Source organism: Apodemus sylvaticus, chromosome 1, assembly GCF_947179515.1.
Source record: "Apodemus sylvaticus chromosome 1, mApoSyl1.1, whole genome shotgun sequence".
Classification (NCBI taxonomy): Eukaryota; Metazoa; Chordata; class Mammalia; order Rodentia; family Muridae; genus Apodemus; species Apodemus sylvaticus.
In genome coordinates, this window is record NC_067472.1 from 12,969,530 (window position 1) to 12,995,415 (window position 25,886).

Below are 25,886 nucleotides of genomic sequence, written 5' to 3' on the forward strand. Positions count from 1 at the left end.
GAAGAGACTCAGATCAAGACTAACCATCACAGTGTGGTTCTTGAAGACAGGGTATTAATTGTAACAACAACATCTCATCTGGGAGGGATTAACTAAATAGTAAGATTGTCACTAGGATTCACTATATTATGTGTAAAATACTTAGCATATTGCTGAATACGATTTAAAAATCCACTAAGTGCCATTTACACTGTGAAGGAAAAGGAAAGAACCTTAAGTTGAGAGCAACTCTCATATTCTCAATTAGTGCCACCTAGCACTGGCATGGGTGTCAGGAAGGAAAAGTTTGTGTTGAGGCGTAAAGTCATATTCCAAGTTTGTACTGCTCCGGACACCCTGTTAGTGCCAGGCTAATGCACAAAGAATATACCCAAGATCGAAAATAATAAGTGAGAAAAAAAGAGGGAGTGACTTTTGAGGTTTAGTGTGAGGACCGAAAACTAAGCTGTGTGAAGAGGGAATCATTGAAAATGAGAAAACGCCACACGGACGAGCATACTGCTGGAAGTCTGACCACATGTGGCCATTATCACTGAGATGGAATCTCCTGTTCTTCATTTGAAATGTCCCCAAGTAAAGAGAAAAACTACAGAGAGGCTAAACTTTAGAAGCCCTCATTTAGATCACCATGTGAGAACCCCAGGTAGTTATCTTTCAACTGGAGGATGCTTATGACTAACATGCTTCCAAATGTAAAAACACGTTTGTCAAGCATTGGTAAGAGCTAGTGTGGTAACTGCTCCATTTACAAAACGAAAGGTCACAGTCAAAAAGGATGTCCATGGTATCATAAATAGAGGGACCTCTGAAATATCTGGCCTGCTTTCCAAGTAGCTGTACTGTTTTAGGGGGATGCTTAGAAAAAGGCTTTGCTATCTCAGGCGGAGACGGCCTCTGGGCATCCTCACTACAGTACACAGTTTCTTGTGGTGTGAAGGGCTGCCTTAGTTGGGCTGCCACATTTCTTTTGTATTCGACTACAGTACATAGGAAGCTGCAGGTGTCAGACATTCCATGCTATTCTAGGAAACAGAAAATGGGAGTTCAGTTTTCTCAAGTGATTCCCAGGCCAATGACAGAGGCAACATATTCACAAATGAATGCGTCTTGAGATTTGTGCTCAAGCATCCTGGAATTTGGACAGAGAGACAGTCTAACACCCTCAGAGCCTCGTTCGGTTCTGAGGGGGCTGCATTCATGCCAGGAGCTGAACGGGGCTCAAGAAAGATGCTTTTAACTGGCCATATTCGGCAAGGCAAGCTTCTCTCCATACGGACAAACTCCACAGTCCAGCTCGGGCTTCACCAGGCTTTACCAAAAGAGCTGTGCCCCTCTACCTGCAGAACTATTGCATCTTCTCTCTTCATCTGGCTTTATAAAACCAGAGTAAGTGGTCCTTAAACAAAATTGAATTCTATTAAAAGCCTATACATTTTCGTGATGCTGAATTATATAGCAAATTGTGATTACGATTTGCCTTTGAGACTACTAAATATTCAAACTTCCTAGACATGGAACCTCTTGCCACCTCAGAGAAAAGAACTTCCCATGATTCGTTCAACTTCCATCCCTCTGGGCAACATACATATTGTCAGAAGTTGAAAAGTGAATTAAAATTTTGAACAAAAAGCTAATTCAGCTCTTTGGGTCTGTTCTTGAGAAATACCCAGGAGCTGTTTATTTTAAATAACAATATTACTCTTGGATGCAAACACATAAAAATAAGCAGATTCAAGGGGACTCTGCAAACTTCCTTAGCTTCTCTAATACTGTTTGTCCTTGACTAGAAAGTAGAGCTAACCTATTTACATGAAGTGCAAATCAAAGGATGTGGCATTGATCAAATAGCCTAACCTAACACTAGAGGCACAGTGGATACCAAAATACAAACAAAAACAGGGAGTTCCTATCCCTTCAATTGTGCTTAAGACTTTCAAGCTTTAGTGAAGCCTCTGCTAAAAGAAACTTCCAGCAATCTCTCCTGTCATATGGCACAGGAGACAGTCTGGCAAAGTTACAGGCATTCAAACCTGGGTTGACTTCATTGAGAGCTACGTCTAATTCACATGAAATAATCAATCCTAGATTATGCTGGTGGAGGTGGTGCTGATGTTGGTGGTGCTGACAATGGTAATGATGATGATGGTGGTGATGGGGACTCAGGAGGTGATGATGGTGGGGATCATGCTGATAAAAATAACAAGAACAACATTTTGGAGTCCTCATTATCCGTTTTAAAAATATTTTAGGACCATGTGGATTAACTTATTAAATCTTTCAGTATTACAATAAGAAACTGTCACTCTCAATACACCATCCCAGGATTATTAATGTCTTCATTAAGTTGCCAGCTGATTGAAAGATTTCCCTATGTCCCACAGCTGAGACATGAGGATAATGACAGAGCTTGGGTGTGAACCCGAGGAATTTTGATAAGATTTTGTAATCCTAAATACTATACATTCAGAACAAATCAGGAGAATGAGAACCCAGATTCCAGTTCAGACCCAGGCACTTTATCACATGTTGAAAACTTAGAAAACAATGCAATCCGAGGAAGCCCTACTTGCTCCTTTTCTTACAAATCTAAACTTTCTGAAACAAAGATGGCTTTGTACCCTTAATATACAAAATGGAGTTTTACTGTACCTGCTCTAACTGAGGCAAAGGCTCTCAGTCTACAGACCCACAAACTAAGTTCCTTTCCCCTTCATCTTGGCCTCTGAGTTTCTAAAAAGTGATGGAACTAAAAGCTAAGATATTTTAAGAGTCAGTGAGCTATGTTCCTAGTGTTTGGAGTTTAGTAATGACTTAATGAGCCCAGTCTATTTGATTATTTGTGTCTGCATGGGATGTTCTTAAGAATTACTGAGATAATAATTTCTGCATTTGCTTCTCCCTCATACCTCTTTCCAAGTCAAAGGAAGTCACCATCTTCCTTTCCTTTCTGCCCTATATGTCCCTATACAAATGAAACCACTGATACACTTTGGCATCTTTTAGATAGGTGCATTGAGGCTGTAACCCAACTGCCTAACCCAATGTCCCCAATCCAATAGGTCAATGCCCTTATTCCATAGCATCAGCTAGGGTTACCTCTTCAGATGGAGGAATGTTAGAGTATTAGTGAAAGCCCAATAGGAAAAGGTCCCTCTGGTCAAGACTCTCTGGCCTGGGTGAGACCTAATATTCTTGTTAACCCTGATTGGTCTCCTGAATGAGGAACCACACCTAGGAAGGCAGGCTCACCTTAAGCCATGCTAAATGGATGGGAAGAATCATTTTGTGTCCCCACAAGACCCCCTAAGACCAAGCTTGTTCTTGGTAACTGTCAGTGAGCAAGAGCCCAGGATGACGTGAAGCCCTCTGTGCCATTGCTAGGTTCTCTGTGCCATCGCTAGGTTTGTTGTTTGGTTGATTGCTGAGCTGAACTCTGCTTTATTGTTAATTTTACTCAACAATAAGATCTGTGTTAACCTATTGATTAAAACTATATAAAATAATAGATGAGGTATCAAAGAAAGGCCAAGAACTCTAAGCAAGGTCAACTAATTTCTAAATGAGGCAGAACGCACACTCAGTGCGTCCTCATGTACTCTGTAGATACAACAGGTCAAAGCAGGATGTGCTTACATGTGTTACACTTTGCGTGGCTTTCACATTATTCTGCTGCTATTTGGCCATCCAAGAACCCTCTGAGGTGAACAGGAAACAGAGAATATTCTGTTCCAGCCGACACTGCAGCACAGAGATGTTAAGATTCTTTTTCTCCTGTTCTTACAGGCAGGGGCTTGTTCTGTTGTGTTTCTATTAGATTGCTTGTGTCTGTTTCTAACCTAAAAGATTCTATATATTAGAATAAAATAGATTTTCATCTAAGTTTATTTTAGTTTTCCACTGAAAATATAGCCCTATAAATATGTTAAATTCTAGGAAGCTAAGTATTATAGTTGTTATCAAGGCATTTTAGGATTTTTTTATGAGTTATTTATGTGCACTATATATGAGGAATGTCCTTAGAGGCCAGAAGAAAGAATTTGATCCCAAGGAACTGGAGTTACAGAATGTTGTGAGCTGTAATATGGGTGCTAGAAATCTAACTCTGGACCTTTGGAAGAGCAGAAGTGCTCATAAGAGCTCAAACATCTCTCTAGGCTCAGTTGCTACAATTCCTATAGCAACTGGCTTGACACAAATTCAGTGAGATATATGCAGCCATACAAGTTACAAAGAACTTTGTGGTTTGTCTGTCTTGATCTTTTTCAGGTATTGTCAATGTGACGATATCTCCTGTGAGTGCATGAGTGTAAATAGCCAAGTCACATACTGAAGACAGCATTTTATAACATTCTATCTTATCCTTAAGTTCTTGAAGGCTTTCTGCTTCCTCTTTCATAGTGGGACTTGTGAGTTCCCAAAGCTCCACTTCTTATTGAGGAATTAATGACAGCTGATAGATGCTTGGGGAAGGGATTCATTCACTTTGGGGGTGTGGTCATTGGTAGATTGCCCATGCACCGCCCCCTACACACACATGAGCAGCATCAAATTGACTTGGTGGGTTTTAAAAACAAATTAAGGAGGCATGAAATTAGGAGGGGGATCTGTTAAGAAGGATCTTGAGGGAGCTCAAGAGGGAATAGACAATATAGATATAATATTGTATACTTGCATGACCTTCTAAGCAAATAAATTAAGAAACTACCCAAAAGTTATATACTTGAACTCTTAGGGATCCACTGTTAGAATAAATCCTCTTGTTTGCACAAATAATACAAGTCTTACCACTGTATCTGCAAGGTCAAGAACAAAATCTAGCACATTGTAGGTTATATTTAAGTCTCTGGCCAATAGAAGGACAACGTTTTTGCAAATAACTGCTGCTAAGTTTTCCAAGAAGCCTATCCATCGAAAGGGTTCATTTGTTAAAACAAGTGGTCCCTGTGGTTTACCATGTGGACATAAAATGCCTGGATGAGCTATGGAGGCCAGTGTTTGAATTACACCAAAGATGCTCCGGAAATCACTAATGGGGGCAGCAAACTACATCCCACTCACTCACATCCCCAGAAAATTCATTCCTTGGGGGTTATGTCAATAACAGTCTCCCTTGGGCCTGGAAGTCTATCTATACTGGGAAATAGAGCTGGATAAAGCAGTAATAGACCTTAAGGCTTTTCATCTTCCCAAGCCATTAAAATGCAAATCAGGGCTGGAGAGAGACCTCTAGGCAGGTCTCTGGGCATAGTGTGATCTCACCAGCACTCACATCCATCTGCTGTCCTCACTTCCATGTGCACCAGGTCTGCCTCCTTATCCAGTCCCGACACCGACCTGGGGGAGAAAGGGAGAGACAGGCTGAGACAGGCCAAGCACAGGGAACAGCAGGGCGAGAGACATCTGGGCTATACATATCTGGGTTGTTATTTGGTACTCTAAGGTCCATCCTGCAGCTGACACAGTACAACCAGTGGCAGCCGCAGAAGTATGATTGGTTTCATAGAGGGCCACCTGCAATGGTCATGATGCAGGATTCCTACAGCTGTGTCAGTGAGCCTTTCAAAAGACAGAGTTCATGACATGGGAATGCCAGTCTGCATCTCCTGTCCTTGAGCCATGCCTGCCACATTGTACCTTCTAAAAGAATTTTGTGAGCCTCTCTCCCCACCATCTGTCTTCTTAGTCGTGACTTTCTCCCCTTGTCCTAGGAACTGAACTAGAGCTCTGAGCATGCTCACCGATAGGCAGGCGTTCGCCCACTGAGCTGTGTCCTCAACTCAAGACACCTCTAAATATTCATATTATTGCTCTATCCATGTCTTACACATAGAACACAACCTCTTTTTCCTTTCCTGTTTTGGTGCTTTCAAGGTTTGTCTCCATTAACTGAGCATGTCTACTTTCTTTTTCTTCCTTTGTTTACAAACAACTGTTTGGCAGCAAACACTTAAAATATGGAATCTGGGACAAAACTCTCCTGGTTACTAGGTTGAGAGACACTTGAGACTTCCTTGCCATCATCTTAAGGAGGATAACCTCAGAGTCTATACAGAAGACATTCTTTTTTTTTAATTTTTTTTATTCGGTATATTTTTTATTTACATTTCAAATGATTTCCCCTTTCCTAGCCCCCCACTCCCAAAAAGTCCCATAAGCCCCCTTCTCTCCCCCTGTCCTCCCACCCACCCCTTCCCACTTCCCCGTTCTGGTTTTGCTGAATACTGCTTCATTGAGTCTTTCCAGAACAAGGGGCCACTCTTCCTTTCTTCTTGTACCTCATTTGATGTGTAGATTATGTTTTGGGTAATCCAGGTTTCTAGGTTGATATCCACTTATTAGTGAGTGCATACCATGATTCATCTTTTGAGTCTGGGTTACCTCACTTAGTATGATGTTCTCTAGGTCCATCCATTTGCCTAAGCATTTCATGAATTCATTGTTTCTAATGGCTGAATAGTACTCCATTGGGTAGATATACCACATTTTTTGCATCCACTCCAGAAGATATTCTTTACACATCCTTCTGAAGGCCACCCAGACAATGGTCTCCTCTCCTGACACAGATATCCAGGCCAATGTGAGATGCAGAAATCCAGCTGCGAGTGCCAACAAACACACTGAAACATCCGTGCACCAAAGAGCACAGAATCAAGGTCTCTAGTACACCCTGATTCACAGGATTTGTAGGACATCACCATCACAGACGGCACTTCTAGAAAGAGTCACTGTTGAAGTTGCCAGTGGCCATATTCTCTCACAGCCAGGTGACCCCCAGTTTAATCCATCTCAATACAAGTTTTCTGATTTTCCATGCTTCTGTGTGTAAGAGAAGCAAGTTAAGAAGAGCATTTATTAAAGAACAGATGCCTAGACAGTAAGAGAAGTAGAAAACATGGCCAACAGACCTCAAGCTCCAAACTCAATCTCCACGTCACAAGTCCCTGTGTTTTCCAATAGCCCTCAGCTGTAACTATATTAGAGATGAATTAGATGACTGACAACTAGGTAAAGGGCTGAAGAGAGTGAAAAATGAAGTGAAAGCCTTTATGGCTAGTGTTCTTAGTTTATGACACCAGGGTGGAAATGATGCAAATTAGAAAAAGATCAATTACTTTTGTTAATTCAGATAAAACAATCCTGTCTTAGAGGACCAAACGCTGGATGACCTTTTCTTCAGTCTCTGATCCACTGTTTGTCCCTGTATTTCCTTTAGACAAGAAGAATTCCAGGTTAATATTTTTAAGCTGGATGGGTGGTCCCATCCCTCAACCAGGGGCCATGCCTAACCTCTGGGCATGGTCTCTGCAGGTTCTCTCTCCTTTGTTGGGTATTTCAGCTAATTTTATCCTAATTGGGTCCTGGGAGCCTCTTGATTTCCTGGCATCTGAGACTTTCTGGTGGCTACCCCCAGTTTTCTATCCCCCATTGCTATACACCTCTGTTTAATTCCCCCCTCTGTACATCTCCCCATTTTCTCTTACACCTGATCCCGCCCCCCTTTTTGTCTTGTCCCTCCTCACTTCATCCCAAGTCCAGCCCACCCTCTACCTCCCATGATTATTTTGTTTTCCCTTCTAAGTAGTACGGAAGCATCCACACTTATCCCATATGCAGCAAGCAGGAATTTGAATAGAGGTGTGTAGCAATCGAGGATGGGGAACTGGGGGTAGGCACTAGAAACTCACAGATGCCAGGGACCCAATAGGTTCCCAGGACTCAACAGAGAGTACATTAGCTGAAATATTCAATAAAGGGGAGATAGAATCTGTAGAGACCATATCCAGCACATAGGCATGGCCTCTGGCTAAGGGATGGGGCCACCCACCTTTCTCAAAAACAATAATCCAGAATTGTTCCTGTCTAAAGGAAATGCAAGGACAAAGAGTGGAACAGAGACTGAAGAATGAAGCCATCCAGAGACAGCCACTCCTAGGGATCCATTCCATCTACATGGATACCTTACCCAGACACTAATGCTGATGCCAAGAATTACTTGCTGACAAGAGCCTGGTATAGCTGTCCCATGAGAGGCTGTATTGGCCAGAGCTTGACCAATACAGATGCAGATGCATGCAGCCAACCATCAGACAGAGCCAGGGGACCCCAATGGAAGAGTTAAGGGAAAGACTGAAGGAGCTGAAGGGGTTTGCAACCCCAAAGGAAGAACAACAATATCAAACAACCAGACCCCACCCCCGGGGTCTCAGGGACTAAACCACCAACCAAAGAGTACACATGGAGAAACCCAAGGCTACAGCTGTATGTGTAGCAGAAGATGGCCTTATCTGGCATCAATGGGAGGGGAAGCCTTAGGTCCTGGAAAAGCTTGATGCCCCAGAGTAGAGAAATGCCAAGGAGGTGAGTCAGGAATGGAGGTGGGGGTGGGGGAGCACCCTCATAGAAGCAGGGATGAGGGGGATGAGATAGGAGGTTTTCAGAGGGAAAACCAGGAAGGGGGATAACATTTGAAATGTAAATAAATAAAATAACCAATGTTTTTTTTTAAAGGCCAAACTGTCATTAGCTAAAATATTTACTTCTATAAATTACTTATTTTTCCCAAAAATCTAAACAACCCAGGCAGTACTTCAAGGGGTGTTTTCCCCAACGATTGCTGATACATTACTTTTTGTTTTGTTTGTCCCATTTGTTCCTAACAGCAAATCTTGAATCTAAGTGCACGAGCTATCATTATTCATTACTTGACTGGAAGAGAAACTGAGGCATGGAGAACTTAGTCATCTTAGATCACGTAAGACCCAGTCAGGAGTTGAAAGGTGGCCTGCCTTTTCCTTATAGGACAGTTCCAATGGCCTGTTTCCCTCTATCTATTCTAGGCCACTTCTCCCTGTGACAAGCCCATCCACCCTCATCCCTCCAGCAGCCCCTCCTTCTCTGTTAACAAAACAGGCCATGTTGTGTTTTAGCCAGAACCTTGGCCTCCATAGTCCTACTAGCTCAAGAGCACCACCAGTAGAGGTGAGAACATAACAGACATCTGCCTAGATCTGTGAAGCCAAAATCAATGGTGGCAGATGATGTTTTTAAAGCACCCAAAGGACTTCTACAAGTAACCATGCTGTAAAATCCCACATCCATAAATGAAGTTCTTTGGAACTATCTTAGCTGTGACCCCCCAGATCCAAATCCAGCACTAAATGCCAATGGCTGCTTTAGCCTTAAAGTCATCATTAGCTTCAGGGTTCTCAATTTAGCAGCGTCAGCTCCTGCACTACATAGTTCTCTGTCATGGGGTCCGAGCTGTGCATCACAGACTTGTTGAACATTTCTACCATTTACATATAGAGGCATCTATCATTGTGACAACCAAGAAGTGATTCTAGATTTTGTGAACCATTTTTTCCAGTGAGAGACAAAACTACTCCCAGTAGAAAGGAACTGCTGTCACTAGATACTCCCAGTTGTTCCCTGGACTTTGTGCCATGCCTACTCATAGGCTGAAGAACTAAGTCCTTGGGTCTGCCTTTCCTCACCTAATGCAAATAGTAACAGTGCTATGAAGCCTGTGAACTATGATTGTTCTGGAACATGCCCTGTCATGGGGAAATTAACAGACACTAAACAGATACAGTCAGGTAAAACAGATACAGTCAGATAAGTCAGCCTTAAAGTCCCAAGCCCCATTTCTGGAAACACTGTGTAATCAGTATGTTAATAAAACAAGACAAAACAAACAAACAAACAAACAACAGCAAAACCAAGCAAACATGCCTGATAATGTCTGTGAGGCATGGGGCAGGTGGGAGAGCCAGGGATGCCTGTATGGGGGAAGGCACAAGATAACACTGACAAATGCTAATGAGTACAGAGAATGCCTAGTATCAGGCATTGTGTTTGGTATTCATAAGCATTATCTTAATTAATCGTCGAAATGAGTTTTTAAAGAAAGTACCATTCATCTAATTTTCCTCTGTGGCAAAGAGGATAATAAGGGAGATTAACTGATGTGCCTGGAGCCACAGGATGATAACAATTCACAGATCCTAAAAGCACACACGAGGTGGGCACTGTCTTACATGGAAACTCTGGTCTCATTTAATCCTTGGGCCTACTCTCTTTGTTGGGAATCAGTCCTTTCCTCTAGGTAAAGAAGGTCCAATCATGCACTGAGAGTTTATGTCACTTGCCTCCGGTTATGTAGCAACCTAGCAGCAAGAGTGGGACTTGGACCAGGCAGGTGGGTTTGAGCCAGGGCTTAGCTTCTCACATGAACTGCTGCTTCTACCTAAGGGAGACTAGGATCTGAGTCCAGCCACTTCTTTAGAGTCAAGGTTCTAGCCAACATATCCCTGCTCCCATATATAAATTCTACATAAAGCAGCATTGCACTAATATCCTCTATACGTCTAGAAACCAAATGTTTCTAGAAACCAAAGACGTGGAGTAATGCATGCTGGTGATATTCCATAAGAAAGGAATGGTAGAAATAAAAGAGCAAGTAGGTCAATGTCAGTGATCGAGAAATAGAGAGTAGAGATTTTTTTAAGTGAGAGATGAAAAAGTTGATGGAAAGCAGATTTGTAAATTGTCCTGACTCTTGATGTCTGAGGATGGAGAGTTCTTCAATAGACAAGAGGAGCTTCCGGGATGCTATGGGCAACGGGAGATGGATGAGAAGCAGGTCCACACGGATATGGCAACCAGGTGAACAGAGAATCCTAGGATTTCGTCTACCATCAGTATCCAAATTCCTTGACATTCTGAGACTTAACATTAGAGCAGAGCAAGCCCCCAGGCCAAGGCCAATATCCAGAAGAGAAGAGACCACAAGGAAATAACACTCTGCCCTCATCAGGTTTATGTCACATGACAAGAAAAACAGCTTGAAGGAAGATTTCGACCTATAGTTTCAATCTGCTGAAACTGCTCCATTGCCATACACCTATGAGACAGCATCATCGAGGAAGAAACATAGTAGTGAAATTCTTCTTTTTTTTAAGATTTATTTATTATTATATGTAACTACACTGTAGCTGTCTTCAGATGCATCAGAAGAGGGCATCAGATCTCATTACAGATGGTTGTGAGCCACCATGTAGTTGCTGGGATTTGAACTCAGGACCTTCAGAAGAGCAGTCAATGCTCTTCACCACTGAGCCATCTCTCCAGCCCCATCCATGTGTTCTTTTTCTTTTTCCGAGACAGGGTTTCTCTGTGTCCTGGAACTTACTCTGTAGACCAGGCTGGCCTCGAACTCAGAGATCCACCTGTCTCTGCCTCCCAGAGTGCTGGGATTACAGGCGTGCGCTACCACCGCCCAGCTTGTGAAATTCTTCTTAGCTCTTAGTGCCTAGGAAACAGATGGAAATGCGCCAATACAAGGCATGTTCTAGTGAACTTCTTTCTCCACATCTTAATAATCTATCCAACTATCAATGCCTTAATCACCAATCAAACACCCATCTGCAGCCAACTAAGCCCATTCACTCAAGAGCCTGCAGAGATTCTTTTCAGAAATGACCCAAATCAAACCACACTCCCTGTCAGTAGTAACTGCAGCAGGGCAAAGATACAAGCATCTCACTGAAACGGCACGGAAGAAAACTTAGCACATCTCTCCAGAGCATCAGGGGGCAAACAACGGAAGCTGTGCCAGACACATTACTGCTATCATACTAAAAACAAGCCATCAATAGTAGCTGTGTTTAACTATGTCATTTTTCTGGTTTTAATTAAGACACTCTAAAACAAAATTTCATGGAACAAAATAGAATTAGGATATTACAATCATATACAATCTGTGAAAAAAAGTCCTTTATGAGTAGTTTTCAATTCCTTAACCATGAATTATTCTGCTAAGGGGCTCAACTGAAATATAACATGCACAACTGGATACAATTAAATCTTTGTGAGCAGTCCTCATCAGTCTTCATGTAGAAGGGTTTGTCCCTTTGTTGACAACCCCCTAGAACATTATACATGTATGTGTCATAAAATAGGAGGACCAAAACACTAGCTTCCTAGAGTCACAGAGATTACATCAGCTAAGCACACTTACATCACTTACATGAGGAATATTCCATATTAGCTATTATTCTTTTATGTGAAGAACAAAATGGACTAACCTGCCCTCTAGCCTTCTGTCTTTTCTCCCTTTTTCCCAGTCTTACATTTGTTGACTGCCTAATTATCAGTCTTCTAGGCAGCAGATAAAAAAAAAAAAATATCTCTACCAGGTGTTGAGTTGAGGCAAGCTTTCCCTGTTTATATTTTTTAACTGATCACAAATCTTCAGAAAATGACTTTTGATGAGAGCTCTTCTAATAATAGAATGACATTCTTTTCCTTGGATTAAAAGATCATTGCAATAGGTTGAAATCACCTTTGTATCCCTATCAGGCATGTTCCTTGACCTCAGAGTTTACTGTTGAATAATCCATCAGGGTATTTAATCACAGTGTATGTCACAGGGAAAATCATCAGTAAATATTTGTTGAATGGCTAATTAAAACAATTTCAGCCAGACAACCTCCCTAAGACCCTGCCTTAAGCATCCTTTGTCTCTAGATAAACTACAGACAACCAGCGGTAGCCCTCCATGCTCCAGGGATTTGTTCACCTTGTATTGCTCACTTTATTCTAAAAAAGGGGAGATTTCAAAAACAAAAACAAAAACCTAGGCAGAGCTGCACAATGTGTGAGGCGGTTAGAGGTATTTGTCATTAATCTGATAACAATTGATGAGCCCAGTAATGATATCGAAGATCATGTAAAACACTGAAGGGAGAGATGGGGATTATTCTCCCAAATTAGAAGTCTTTTCAAGTAACGATAAAAGGCCAAGAACACAGGAACCAGAGAAACCAGCAAGTCACAGCCAAACCTCCAGGGGAGACACTGAGCCCAGCCCCTAGACGCTACACTCAGACGCCACTGATTGAAGCCTGACAAGAAGGTCAGAAGCTGCCAGTTTATTTTTAGCAACAGCACCCTCTGTGAGAACAGTCTTCACGTCCACTCCCATAAAGTAGGTCAGGCAGGAACATCTCAGGATCCATGACAGCTCACCTCGCCAGGACAGTCCCGGGAGAGCTGGACACAGCAACCTTTGAAACATCACGGTCTAATCCAGCCCCTTCATTGCACAGATCAGAAAGCAGCCTTTGTGAGCATCCAGAGACACAGCGAGTTTGTGTCGAGTGGCCCTGTATTCCAATGCGGAGCTCTAGCCCGAGCCTCTTTATAGCGCACGTGAATGTCAGGGAGCAGGGGTGGGGCCGAGAGCCTAGGCTTTTCCGTTTCCTGTCTGTGAGGGTATGAATTGCAGAGCACAGATTTCCCAAGAAATCATAGAAATGAACACAAAGCCAAAAATACCAATAAGGTCAGAATACCCATGCTTTAGTGACTGAGCAGTTAGACAGTTTAATTACAAAATATTTTATGAATAGTAACTTAACTGATAAATTAGAGTTTCATAAGCAAACAGGGGTCACTATAATGTTTTGACATGTGTGCACCATGTACAATTATTTAAATTAAGTTAATTATTATATGTCTAAATGCATCCACCCATCCCTCACACACACACTTTTTTTTTTTTTGCTTTGTGATTAGGCATTTGAAACTATTTTCTATTTTGTAATGTATATTATTAGAGAGTTGTCACCGACCAGGCCTGAGTTTATCTCTCCAATGCATACCACAGCTGCCTTCCTCAAGCTCTCTAGCCGGAATACAAATTGTACAATATGCTGCGTAGTTGCATTTATGGTTTATCTCAGTGCCTACTTCTCGTGGAGGCTCTTTGCATTGACTTTATATTAGAATTTCCTGAGGGAACTGTGTGAAAAATGTTAAACACCAAAGCCCTACCCTGGGGAATCCTGGTTTAGTTAAACTGGTGCAATAGCCTTCCCTTCCTGAATCTCACAGCAATTGTAGCAATATAATGCACTGGTGTTCTGAGCATTCAAAACAGGGTGCTCTGGCATATCTAGCACTTCTGACCCAGGTGGTTGAGATAGGGTCCAAGAATTTTTCATTCTTAGGAAGTACATATAAGATGAAGTAATGAAATGAGGACTCATCCTTTCAGGAGCACTGATCTGGGGTAACACAAGGGCCAGGAACTTGGCATATGAACCCCAAGAGTTAAGAATCACACAATTAGAGGCCAAACCTCAGAGTTATGAAGACCTCTCCCTTCCTTGTATCAGTGATGCAGGTAAGAGCATTCATTCTGTTGTCAACCAGACTGCGGTCACTCACTGTGGGATCATGGACACTGTGCCACAACTTCTCCATGCCTCAACTGTTTGATTAAACAGTGGGGAGATGGAAATGATGATGATGATGATAATGATGATGATGATGATGATGATGATGTTGATGATGATGATGGGATAGAGCAATGGCCCAGGTGCTAAAGTGGCCCCATACCACCTACTTAAGCATAGTATGTTCCCAAGAATCTATGTTAAAAGCTGGATGTGGTGACATATGCTTGCAATCCCAGGGCTGGGAAGGGAGGGACCCTTGGATCCTTGGGACTCACTAGACTGCCAGTCTACTCTAATCCTGTTTCTAAACCCAAACAAACAAGAAAAGACAAACAAGGTGGGCAACTCACAAGGAATGACCCAAGGTATCTCTCTCGTCTCTACAGACTACACACATGTGCCCATACCAACACTCACAGGGGAACCCTACTGTCACACATGAAAAAAAAAACTTTATGTAAAATAAATATGTAAAATACTAAGAAGTTTGAGAAATGCATTGACACCTTTCACTGTGCAGTGCTCACTAAGAACTGTTCGTACCATAACAACTGCAATTAATACATTAATGGGCCAAAATATCTACAGTTTAAAACATATTATAACAATCTTTAAACAAACCTAGGGGTCAACGATGCAATTTTCCTTGGTTTGTTTGTTTGTTTTCCAGATGGGCAACAGAGAGTCTCAGAAGCATAAGGACACATCCATTGGTAAGACATGAAAATCAGAAGGATCCCTGGGTTCGAACACAACCTTGCTTTACTGACAGCTTGATGCACCTCTTATTTTTCTCCTTCATCATACTCTTCTCAAAGACAGCCTCTACACCTCATTAAATGATGTTTTTCGTTTATGTTATGCACAAGACCATATCTCATTCTGCATTTACTAAGTATCTACCGAGTGGATGAATAGACATGAATACTAACAACATACAACATGTTTCAAATAAATGTTGAAAGCAATTCTGTAACACAACAGATTTCATTCATTTAATCTGTAAACAATTAAGTAGCTAAAGCCTTCATTTTATGTCAATAGTTTGCTACCCCCCCCCCCATTTATACTCTAAGCAATATTGGGTCAGTGAAACATAGTCCCCTATGATTTCCGTGATCAGACTGTGAAAATGTCAGGGCAATAATACCTCAGGGGTCTCCTGCAGCTGGCGTGGATACCTTGAGGTTACAACTGGTCACCTGCTTTGACCAGTCTCTAGATTAACAGAGTTTTAGGGGCTGACTCTCACACCCATTTCTGTATAACATGCATCTGCCCTCTGGCTATTCCAAAGAACTGTGAGCTAGAATCACTCACAATCTACAACAAATAGATTCTCTCCCTGGACTTTGGCATCAGATTGGCAGATTTCAACAATGTAACAGGACACTTAGAGAAATTTGTCTTGAAATTTTAAAATTTAGAAAAGAAAAGATTTTTTTATATTGTTTTAATTAGGAGGAAAGGGGAATACTCTATATTTTTCTCTATTTCATAAATAGATTGTCCTGGGTTATAACTGTATTTCATATCTTGAATACTAATATTCTCCCTCTCTTCTCTCTCTGTCTCTCTCTCTCCCCCTTCCCTCCCTCCCTCTTTCTCTGACTCCCTCCCTTCTTTTCCAATCTCCCCTCTCCTTCCCTCCATAGTGTGACCTCTCTCCTTCTTTCCTTGCAGGCAAGCATCCAATAGGACCATATCTCCTATGAAGTCGGTCAGTGTATCTACAAGGCCTTCTCATGACCCTTGGGTATCTATCTATTGTTCCTTTAATGTTCTTCTCTCTGATCAAGGGATGCTCAACAGATCTATATTTCTGTACTTTCTAAATGTTTGGCTGCGGCTCATTACTGTCTGAAATATACTAAACTGGAATTAAAAATCAATTATTGATTTCAGGTCCTTTGGGTAAATGCCCAAGACTGATAGGTATGGGTCATACTTTAGATTTATTTGTTTATGTTGTTGTTTGGTATTTTGGTTTTTGGTGTTTTTTTTTTTTCTGAGAAACCTCCATATAGATGGTAGACTAATTTATAATACACTAGCAAGGTATATAAAGGTCCCCTTTACCTACATCCACACAAACAATATGTTGTTTGTTTCTTAATGACTGACATACTTACAGAAGATGTAAACTCAATATGGTTTTCTAATACCTAGAGACCTTAAATGTTTTTAACAGATATGAATAAACATCACTATTACCGTAACTATATAGCAAAGTTATGAGACCAACTTAGGTGCCTGACAATAGAAGAATGGATAAGAAAAGTGTGGAATTCTTGGGCCATAAAGAAGAAAGTTCTATGGTTTCTGGAAAAGTGAGTATAACTGGACCCAAACATTATGAAAATTCAGCCACTCTTAGAAAAATAGGATAATGCTCTCTCATTTGTGATTCCTAGATTTAATTTAGAAACACACAATCATACATACATATAATATACATGATAATATACATAATATATATCATATATTATATGATATAGTATATATAATTGTGTGTTAAATGAAAATATAAGTAAAATTATATGGGTAGCAAAAGATACAGAAAAAAAGGAAAAATAGGAAAAGGAGGAGGGTAGGAGAGACTGGTTAAGGGATGTGTGTCTGATGTGTAATATATACCTTTAAGAAAAAATTAAGTCTGGAGAGATGGCTCAGCCATTAAAGGCTAGGCTTACAACCAAAGATATTTGAAAACAGTTAAATAACTAAATTTTTCATAAAACAGCAGATTGAAATAAAAAAATCAGCTTATATACCATGGAAATCTCATTTTTTTAAAAAAAAATAAGGCTAACTATTTTTATTAACCATTTGTCTAAGGTTATAAGAAGTCAAAGGTTTATTTTGGGTTACATAATGTAAATCCTACCAGAGAAGCAGTTAGAAAAAAATAATCATGATCTAATCGAATTTAATGTAACATCTTTTCAAGTTCTAGATGATTAGAAAGAAATCCTTCAGCCCAGTGAAGTACATTCAGGACCTATCACACACATTGAGAGGCCATTTCCAATGACAAGCAAGATCAACTCTGCTGAACCGCAGTGAACCAGAAGCAGGGACATGATATATGTGGCCTATTGTTAGAAACTGAGCCTTGATCCCTGGGAGCTCAGGACTGGGCTATGCAGTATCAAATCCATAAGAACTTGCCTATGGACAACTAGAACACTTTGTTATTAGGAATCTAGCCAGCTAGCTTTTTACAGAGCACCTACTATGGCTGAGTGCTCTGTGTGATCCAAACGACACATCTGTTTACACATAGGGCAGTTACAATCTAAGTCACTCCTGGGAGTAGCTCCATTTTTCCCAGTAAAACTGTGTTCAATGGCACAATCTATAAAGACCTGTGCTTCACAGATGACCTACTCATTCATTACACAGACCACTTTCAATTACATAGGCCAAAACCATTGCAACATTCCCTGAACTTAAGCAAAGAACAGGCAGAGTATTTGTTTCTAGCCCTTGGAGTGTCCTGTCTCCAATCTCATGATCTAATGCCTGAGCATGTCCTGTTTCTTTATAAGGTACTTATGGAGTAACGTGTTAGGAGAATGCTGAGAGAGTAAAGTAGACCAGGAAGGTGTCAGAGAAAATAGGGATTTGGGGTTAGAATGTGTGTGATTGGGAAGAACAACAGGGGGGCATGATGTACTAAGGCACTATTGCTGGGAAATGGTGTGCTAAATAAGGGTATCTGGAGGAAAAAGTACAAGAAGTCACCCCAGGACCAAAATAACAATTATCTTGGGTAAACAGCAGTAGCCACTGTGTCAGAAATTTAGGAAAATATATTTTTAAACTTTTTTTTTTACTACAGATGCATAGATAGCAAATTTTCAGTACACATCCATATATAGACATGTATGCAAATACATACATACTTAGTTTATGGGAGTTACACTTAAAATACATAAAATACTACAACCTGCAGTCCGTGTGACTCCTAAGTGGCAATAACTTATGGATGTTCTGAAAGACATCATTTATCATGCAGCCCTCCCTGCTTAGTACTTAGTCAATGCCCACAGCCACTTACCTGGGTGAACCAAAGAATAAGCACACAAACTCAGGAGTAAGCCAGTGTCCATTGAAATGTCTTAAACTCTTCCATTCAAGACTAAGGGAGGCATTTACATTGGCAATGATGTCTGAATTTGGATGGGAAAGAGGTACCACTCTGTGATCTCTATCACCACAACCCTGCATCCCTTCAAGGCAGATCATATCACCTGGACAATCTGGCCCTCTTTGGATACTTGCATTTATGCAATACCAAAAAAAAAAAAAAAAAAAAAAAAGGAAACCAGGGATAGAGAATGTTAAGAAGAGATAAAGTAGGTTCCAGATGTCTAGAAGCTCACACTCATATAGGAAATGGCACTAGAAGACTACATACCATTTGAAAATTATGGCATGCACCTCAACATGTGGCAATGCTGTTGGGTTGTCACAAAGGGTTAGCTCTTCAAACGTGAGTTACAGATATGTTCAAAGAGTCAGAAAGCACAAGTTGGAGGAGACCAAGAATCCTTTCCATCCTTTGTCTCTGAAGTCTGTAACCTCATAGCTCAGGAGAAATGAGACTTCCGTATTGCCAGTCTTTATGCCTAATCATTGTGAATTCCCCCACTCTGGTCTCATCCTTGCCTTCATCAACTGAATGCATTAAAGAGAAGAGAGACTTCCTGCTGGTGAAGACTGGAAGTCTCACTACCCATCACTTCATCAAGGACCAGAAGACATCAAATAAGACCTAGGTAGTTAACAGAGTTATTGACAGATGATGTCAGTACTTGGTTGTTTGTAGATCACAGCCACATCCTTGTCTAATTTCCAGAGATATTGTCATTCTCATTTCCTAGATGTATTCATGCAGGAAGCTAAGTTCCTGCAGATGCTTCACTGGGTTAACACAGAGCTGGAGAGCTCACACCAGGCTCTGAGGACCACGCCTACTACCCTCGGGGCAGAGCATTGAGGCTGCCTCTCAGATAAACCGCAAGGCCACGTGTAATTAGATCCAAGATTATGTGGTACTGGATGGAAGTGCAAAAAGTACTCAGAGAGTTAATTAAAAAGGCAAAGGGCATTAAGGAGACAGCCTGGGATTGTGGAAAGGACAGTTTGTGGAAGTTCTACAGAAGAAAGAGCAAAGAACCAGGTGTATTTATAGACTAATAATGTGCAAAGAGGGGAAAATGTGTCGCCTTGGGCAATTCTCATCAAGTTAATGGATGTTGCCAATTACTATGGTAACATTTTTAATTGTATCTCAGCTCTAAAGAGAATAAAACCAGAATTTCACAGTCTTTGCCTCGGGACTCTTAGGGGGCTGCATTCTGGTGTAATATAATGGTGTAGACATACTAGCCTGGAGTCTACACTGACAGAACCCTTACAACAGTCTCACATTAAGACTGGGGATGATTTTCAAAAGGATGTCTGACACATATGAGTCCATTTATATAAATGTATCTGGATGACATCAGACAACTGTATTAGGGAGCAGAGGTTGTAACCACAGGGAAGCCCATGAAAAAGATAGTAAACATTGTTCCACATCTCGTGACAATATAATATTGTTTCATTATCTTATGAGTCATCCTATGATCAAACAATGCCTTTGTTGGCCATCTTATTTACAACCTGCTGTAATTGATTTGATTATTTAAACGACGCCCCCTCCACTCTAAATTGAAGGAAGAAGTTTGCTGGATGTGTCCACCTTGATAATACCATCTGTTGCTAACAACAGTGGCATTCAGTTATATTTTGGATCAAAGGTTCAACATTCCATCAAGGGATGTGTAGTTTTGTGTGCATATTACCAACATAGGACTAAAGGCTGAAACGAGAAAATGGCTTCTTTAGGTCCCCATTGCTAATGAATGATAGCTCCAGATTCAAACCCAAAGCAGATAGATTTGGCTTCATAGTTCACCCTGTGGAGCATCTGCAGACTGTTAGTCATCCTGAGGAAAGGAGGATGGAGGGGAGTGTCAATCAGCCACTCTGTGCCAGCACCCAAGTCCCTTTGTAGCATCTACCACTAAGAAGGAACCTACGGAGGATGCATCTCCAACCCACAAACTGGAAACACAGGAACAGAAGTCCGCTTTAACAAAGAAATTAAGTGATCTGTTTAGCATTCTGGGGGTCATGGAGAGAAGAGGAAGGATTCAAATAATAACAATTTAACTTCATGGCAACCTCATAGCTCCTCAGAGGTACACTCTTAATTTACACTAAACCCAGAAAACACAAGACACTTAGGAAAAGAAAATAAAGCTATATTGTTCTCTGATATTACACACAATCCCTTTAAGGACAGCATGGAATCACTGTGGCAAACCTGATTGTTCAATGATACTTTCCTTTACACCAAACTCCATTCATCTCCCAACCCATAGTCTCTCTGATTTCTGTATCAAATGGTCTCACCTCCTCCCTCCACCTCTTGTACAGGCCCCGAATAGGTTTGCTCTTGTAGTCTAATATCCTAGGTCACATAATCAACTACCAGGAGGCTATAGAAGTACCTAACCTATTAGCCAATGGAACCTAAAGACTAACAACTAAAAGCATAAAGAGAGCCCCTTCATAACAAGCTAAAACAGTTTGAGAGGAAAGGCATAGCAAGCCACTGGTAAGCCGCTATAACCACTAAGCATGTTCAACTCACTGGACACCATTTTCCCTTCATTCTTTAAGGAGAAAAGAAATGGTTAAAGTATTCGCCAAGGCCTGGAAGCAATCACTGCGTATGACTCAGATATGGAATCTGCAGAAAGCTCAAGTCTAAGCTTCTCAGTTTAGAAGGTCAACCCTGTTTTGAAGGCAGCATGGATCCCCTCCTGCTGCTTCTTCACTTCTGCTATAGGTCCAGTACAGATAGATAGGGGGGTACTGGCAAATGGTGATGGGATAAGCAAGGATACTATACTCAGAGAAACCTGGATCAAAATACCAGTCATAGTAACAACGAACAACAGCTACAGACGCTACAGAAGCTTCTAGTACCCTCGCCTCTCAAAGATTTAAGGTACTCACTTCTGAAGAGAGAACAATACCAGTGGTTATTGCACAGGGTTGTTGTATAAATGAAACTAGGTAGCAAGATGAACTGCTATCATAGGCTAAAAAGCACCAAACATATTGTGGTCATGTTGTTCAGATCTCCCCCCCTTCCCAGAGCTTTCGGCTTTTGACCCTGACTGTATCACGTAGCCTTCATTTCATTTTATTGACATGTTGCTTTGTTTTATTGAGATGGGGTCTCTCTATGTAGCCTTGGCTAGTCTGAAAGTCACTGTGTAGATCAGGCTAGCCTCAAACTCACAGAGATCCACCTGCCTCTGCTTCTCAAACTCACAGAGATCCACCTGCCTCTGCTTCTGGAGTACTGAGTAGTATAGGAGCACACGCTATCACACCTGGATATTCTTACATTTTATAAGCATAAGACACTGATATATATATATATATATATATATATATATATATATATATATATATATATATATATATATATGTGTGTGTGTGTGTGTGTGTGTGTGTGTGTGTGTGTGTGTGTGTGAGTATGTGTATGTATATATATATATATATATATATATATACACACACACATATTTACATACATATATATATACACACACATATATACATATACATATATATCAGTGTCATACATATACATGTATATGTATATATGTGAGTGTATATGTGTATATATGTATATATGTATACATATGCATATATATGTGTGTGGATATATATATATATATTAAATTGCTAAGGGAAAAAAGGTCAAATAGAAAGCTCATATTCATAGATTGAGCTTATTAACCTATCCTTTATATAAGATTTCCACCCTAAACCCTAAACCCCAGCCTACTTCAGAGGCAAGTTGAAAAACCCCTACATACTTAGAAATTGGACTAAAGATGAACATGCACAGCCCAGGCACACAGCACCAGCCTCCTGTGAAATGACACTTGCACCTGCAGCCGTTGGCTTGGGAACGGCTACCTAGGGGAAGAGCAAGAGGTCAGACCCTCGGGGAAAATTAAAATGAAAGTGAACCAGATGTGCCAGAATCCACCCATGGGAGCCATTCCGCCGAGTCCCAGGCCAGAGCAAGATCACTTAATAGGCTCTTTTTCATCTTTAATTTCTCTGATTCAGAAAGTTTACAAGATCAATTGCTAAGAGAGCTAATGGGAGGAGATGAGACAGCAAGATGCAGAGGGCCCAGAGTCAGCTAATTCCTTAGCTTCTAACTGGAGTCCACAGGGACCCACTTATATAACGTCTGAGCACTCCTTCTCCTGCTCAGTCACCCCTCCCTTGCCAAACCCCTCTAAATAAAGAATTTGAATTGCAAGCCAGCAAGAATAGCATATAAACCTCAAGCCTGCAAAGTACTTGCCAGCAAGCCCAGGAAATCACAGTTCTGCAAGGGTAGAGCTTGAGTCCAGAGTCCTGCCCCTTCAGTCTTCACACCAAGGGACCCAGGGCCCTCACATCTTCAAAGACTGTCCAAAGCAAATCCATCCCATGATCAAATCAACAGGCTCCCCATCTGTGTGGGTTGGAATCACATTTCAACTTCTTTCTTAAACCTAAGCCCTGGCTTCCTCACCTATAGATGAGGGGAAATACAAAGTCTTTCACCTCTGATCCCACACCGTTCACTGATCATTACACTTCTGCATCAGATTAAATATTATGGGAATTTGTGGATTCAGGACCAAGGACTGAGAGAAGCTGAAGAAACACTATGAATTTTTTGTGTGGAGAGGGGAAACAGGGCCTGGCATGGGATTAATTTTCACCAGTGTCTGTGACTGCTGCATCCCTTAAGAGAGGTGATGGGGTTTTTCCTTTGTCCAGTCCCTTTTACTCATGGTTTAAGATCAACAGCCTCCTCCATGCCTGCTTCACAGAACACCACAGGAAGAAGACCAAATGATTTCTGAAACAGCATGGAAGAGGAAAATCTGCCTCGCATGCAGTAGACTTCCATTCTCCAAATGGAAACACAGCCCAGAAGGAGAATAGCTCACATCAATTGCCCTGGACGATGTGTCCCCCAGGATGCCTCAATTTCCATAACAGGACACTTGCTTTTCCTAGACATCATTGTGTGCATATTTTCTTTAATGATGAAAGAATTAAACTGAACTTTTTCTGCACAGCTGGCTCTGGGGGATTCTGGAAAGCCTGGGAAGGAAGTTTTCAATTTGCTCACTTGCGGAGAATGAATTCTGCCTCATATAACTCTTGACAAATTGCCATTTTTAAAGGGTTTGTTAATTTCCAATGAGCAAATGGCACATCAGATATCTTGTTTATTCAACAGATGCTCCTGAACTAAACAAATGGTTCTTGTTTAACAAACATGGAAACATCTTGTCAGCTCTGCTGAGATCATCGTATTTGACTATCAAGGGAGGATCCCGTGGTTCATGGAGAAAACACAAGGTGTCTCCTCCCATACAGAGTTCTCAAAGGACACATTAGTTCCATTGAAAGTATAAATGTACTCCTTGTTCCTAGGCTGGGAAAGAGCTCGCGGGCACAGGGTCTAAGTTTACAGACACCACACAGTTCTGACTTGATATGTGTTTGGTGAGGTAAATTTCCTAAAAATTGAGTTTGAAGTACACCTCAAAGGAGACATCATCTGAGACAGAATGGTGGTACGGTCGTGAACGAACGCCAGCTCAGATCCTGGATCTGCCACTTACTGTGCAAACTTGAACTGGTTGTTTAATCACACTCAACGTTAGCTTCCTTGACAAAAATATAGGTTTCCTAAAAGTCATGACAGGCAACGATGCTTATGATAGTAATGTACATTCATCCTCCTAATCCAGGTTATTTCAGGGGATTTAACATGGCACTGAACAAGCTTCAGAAACAGAGATGTATGGCCTGGGGAGGAGCCTGATTCTACATCGTCTGTTATTTGCAACGAGTAAAGGTGACATGTTTAATGATGTGACGGTTCAATGACTCCAGTTGGAAGTGTAACCCAACCAGACAGTGGAGCCCTTCTAAGTCTCAAAAAATCAGAGTAATGTCAATGACTTTGAGCCACTAAGCTAAAGATATGGCTAGACTGAAGGAAGCTCTGGACATCTGGTCTCAGAAAGGTGCAGAAAGAAAGAAGACAGCTTTCCTGGGAGCACGTAAGAACACACACACACACACACACACACACACACAGAGAGAGAGAGAGAGAGAGAGAGAGAGAGAGAGAGAGAGAGAGAGAGAGAGAGAGAGAGAGAGAATGGCCAACCTCTGTCAAGTCTGAATACATGAGGATCAATGCATCTGCTGATGGTTACAACATAAAACTATCTATTAATTATAGGAGGAACAGCATCCCAAAGCTTCCCTGCCTGGACTGTCTCAAAGAACTCCCTTGGAACAACACACAACTCACCAGAGAATTAATTTGCTTCACATTTGGAAAAGCTACAAAGTAAAGTCAACCCCAGCTGAACATGTCAGGGTTATACAAAGCCTGAAGGAGCTGAAGACTTATCTCAGCTAGCTGAAAAGGCTATAGAGGGACCCCCAGGCATGATTAGTTTTATGATGGAATCCTTGCAGCTGCCCTTTGAGGAAGACATCATTGTTATCAGCATTAAACAGGGCAGCTCAGAAAATCTGCTCACAATATTAGGGATTTAATAGGTGTTTGGAAGGGCAGGTATCCCCTTGAATTTGCTCTTAGCCACTCTGAAATGAGTGAGAAGGGATCCTGGGAATTTAAGAAAAGAGCTTCTTTTTTAAAAGGCATAACTTAAAAGATAATAAACAGATTCTCTGGGTTTATTCAGAGTTGCATGATGCCTTCCCACCTTGCCCTGTCAAGAAGAAGCCTGGCTGAGGTCCTAGTGATGGACTGTCTCAAGGAATGTGGCAACATTATAGGATATCAGTGGAGATAAGAGGCTTAGTAGATAACTGTGAGTTTGGAAGGCTGCCTCAGGAATGTGGCACAAGCAGGATGCCCATGCCATGATCAAGGGGTTGGATATCCATCTGGAGGCTAGTATTTTTCAGTTGTGACTCTGAAAAAAAAATCTATGCTAGACATGATTCACATATAAGGTGACTGACTCTGAGCTGGGGAGATGGACAGTTGGCTGATGTATAAAAAGCTGAATAAAAATCTACAGTACCCATTTTTTTAATAGTCAAAAACTAGATGGTAATACTGAGCTTCTGTGACCCAAGAACTGAGGGCAGGCAGAAAAAGAGAGATTCTAGAAGTTAATTGGCCAGCAAGCCTAGTCAAAGTGATGCACAACCAGTTTAGTATAAAAAAAAAAAGTGTGTTAAAATAACAAAGGTTGGATAGAATCAGGGGAAGATAGTCAAGATCTACCTTGGGACGTCATATGACTCTGTACCTATGTGCATCTATACTTATACATGTAAGTGTCCACATTCTCACTAGCAAGTTCATATACCACCTATACAACACCAAGATTCACACACAATATGCATACAAACACACACACACACACACACATACACACACATGAACTTGTGCATATGCATACAAGTACACACCCCTCACAAAAACACAGATGGTTGAGT

The 25,886-nt window shown here is 41.2% G+C and overlaps 1 protein-coding gene across 1 annotated transcript in view; it reads right to left on the reverse strand.

The window, feature by feature from the left end:
- Nucleotides 1-25,886, reverse strand: part of Sorcs3 (sortilin related VPS10 domain containing receptor 3) — a 186,356-nt gene that overhangs the window by 156,776 nt on the left and 3,694 nt on the right. Inside the window, exon 2 of the mRNA XM_052182067.1 lies at nucleotides 5,270-5,334. Within this exon, the coding sequence (XP_052038027.1) occupies nucleotides 5,270-5,334 (65 nt within the window). The remainder of the gene's footprint in view (nucleotides 1-5,269; nucleotides 5,335-25,886) is intronic.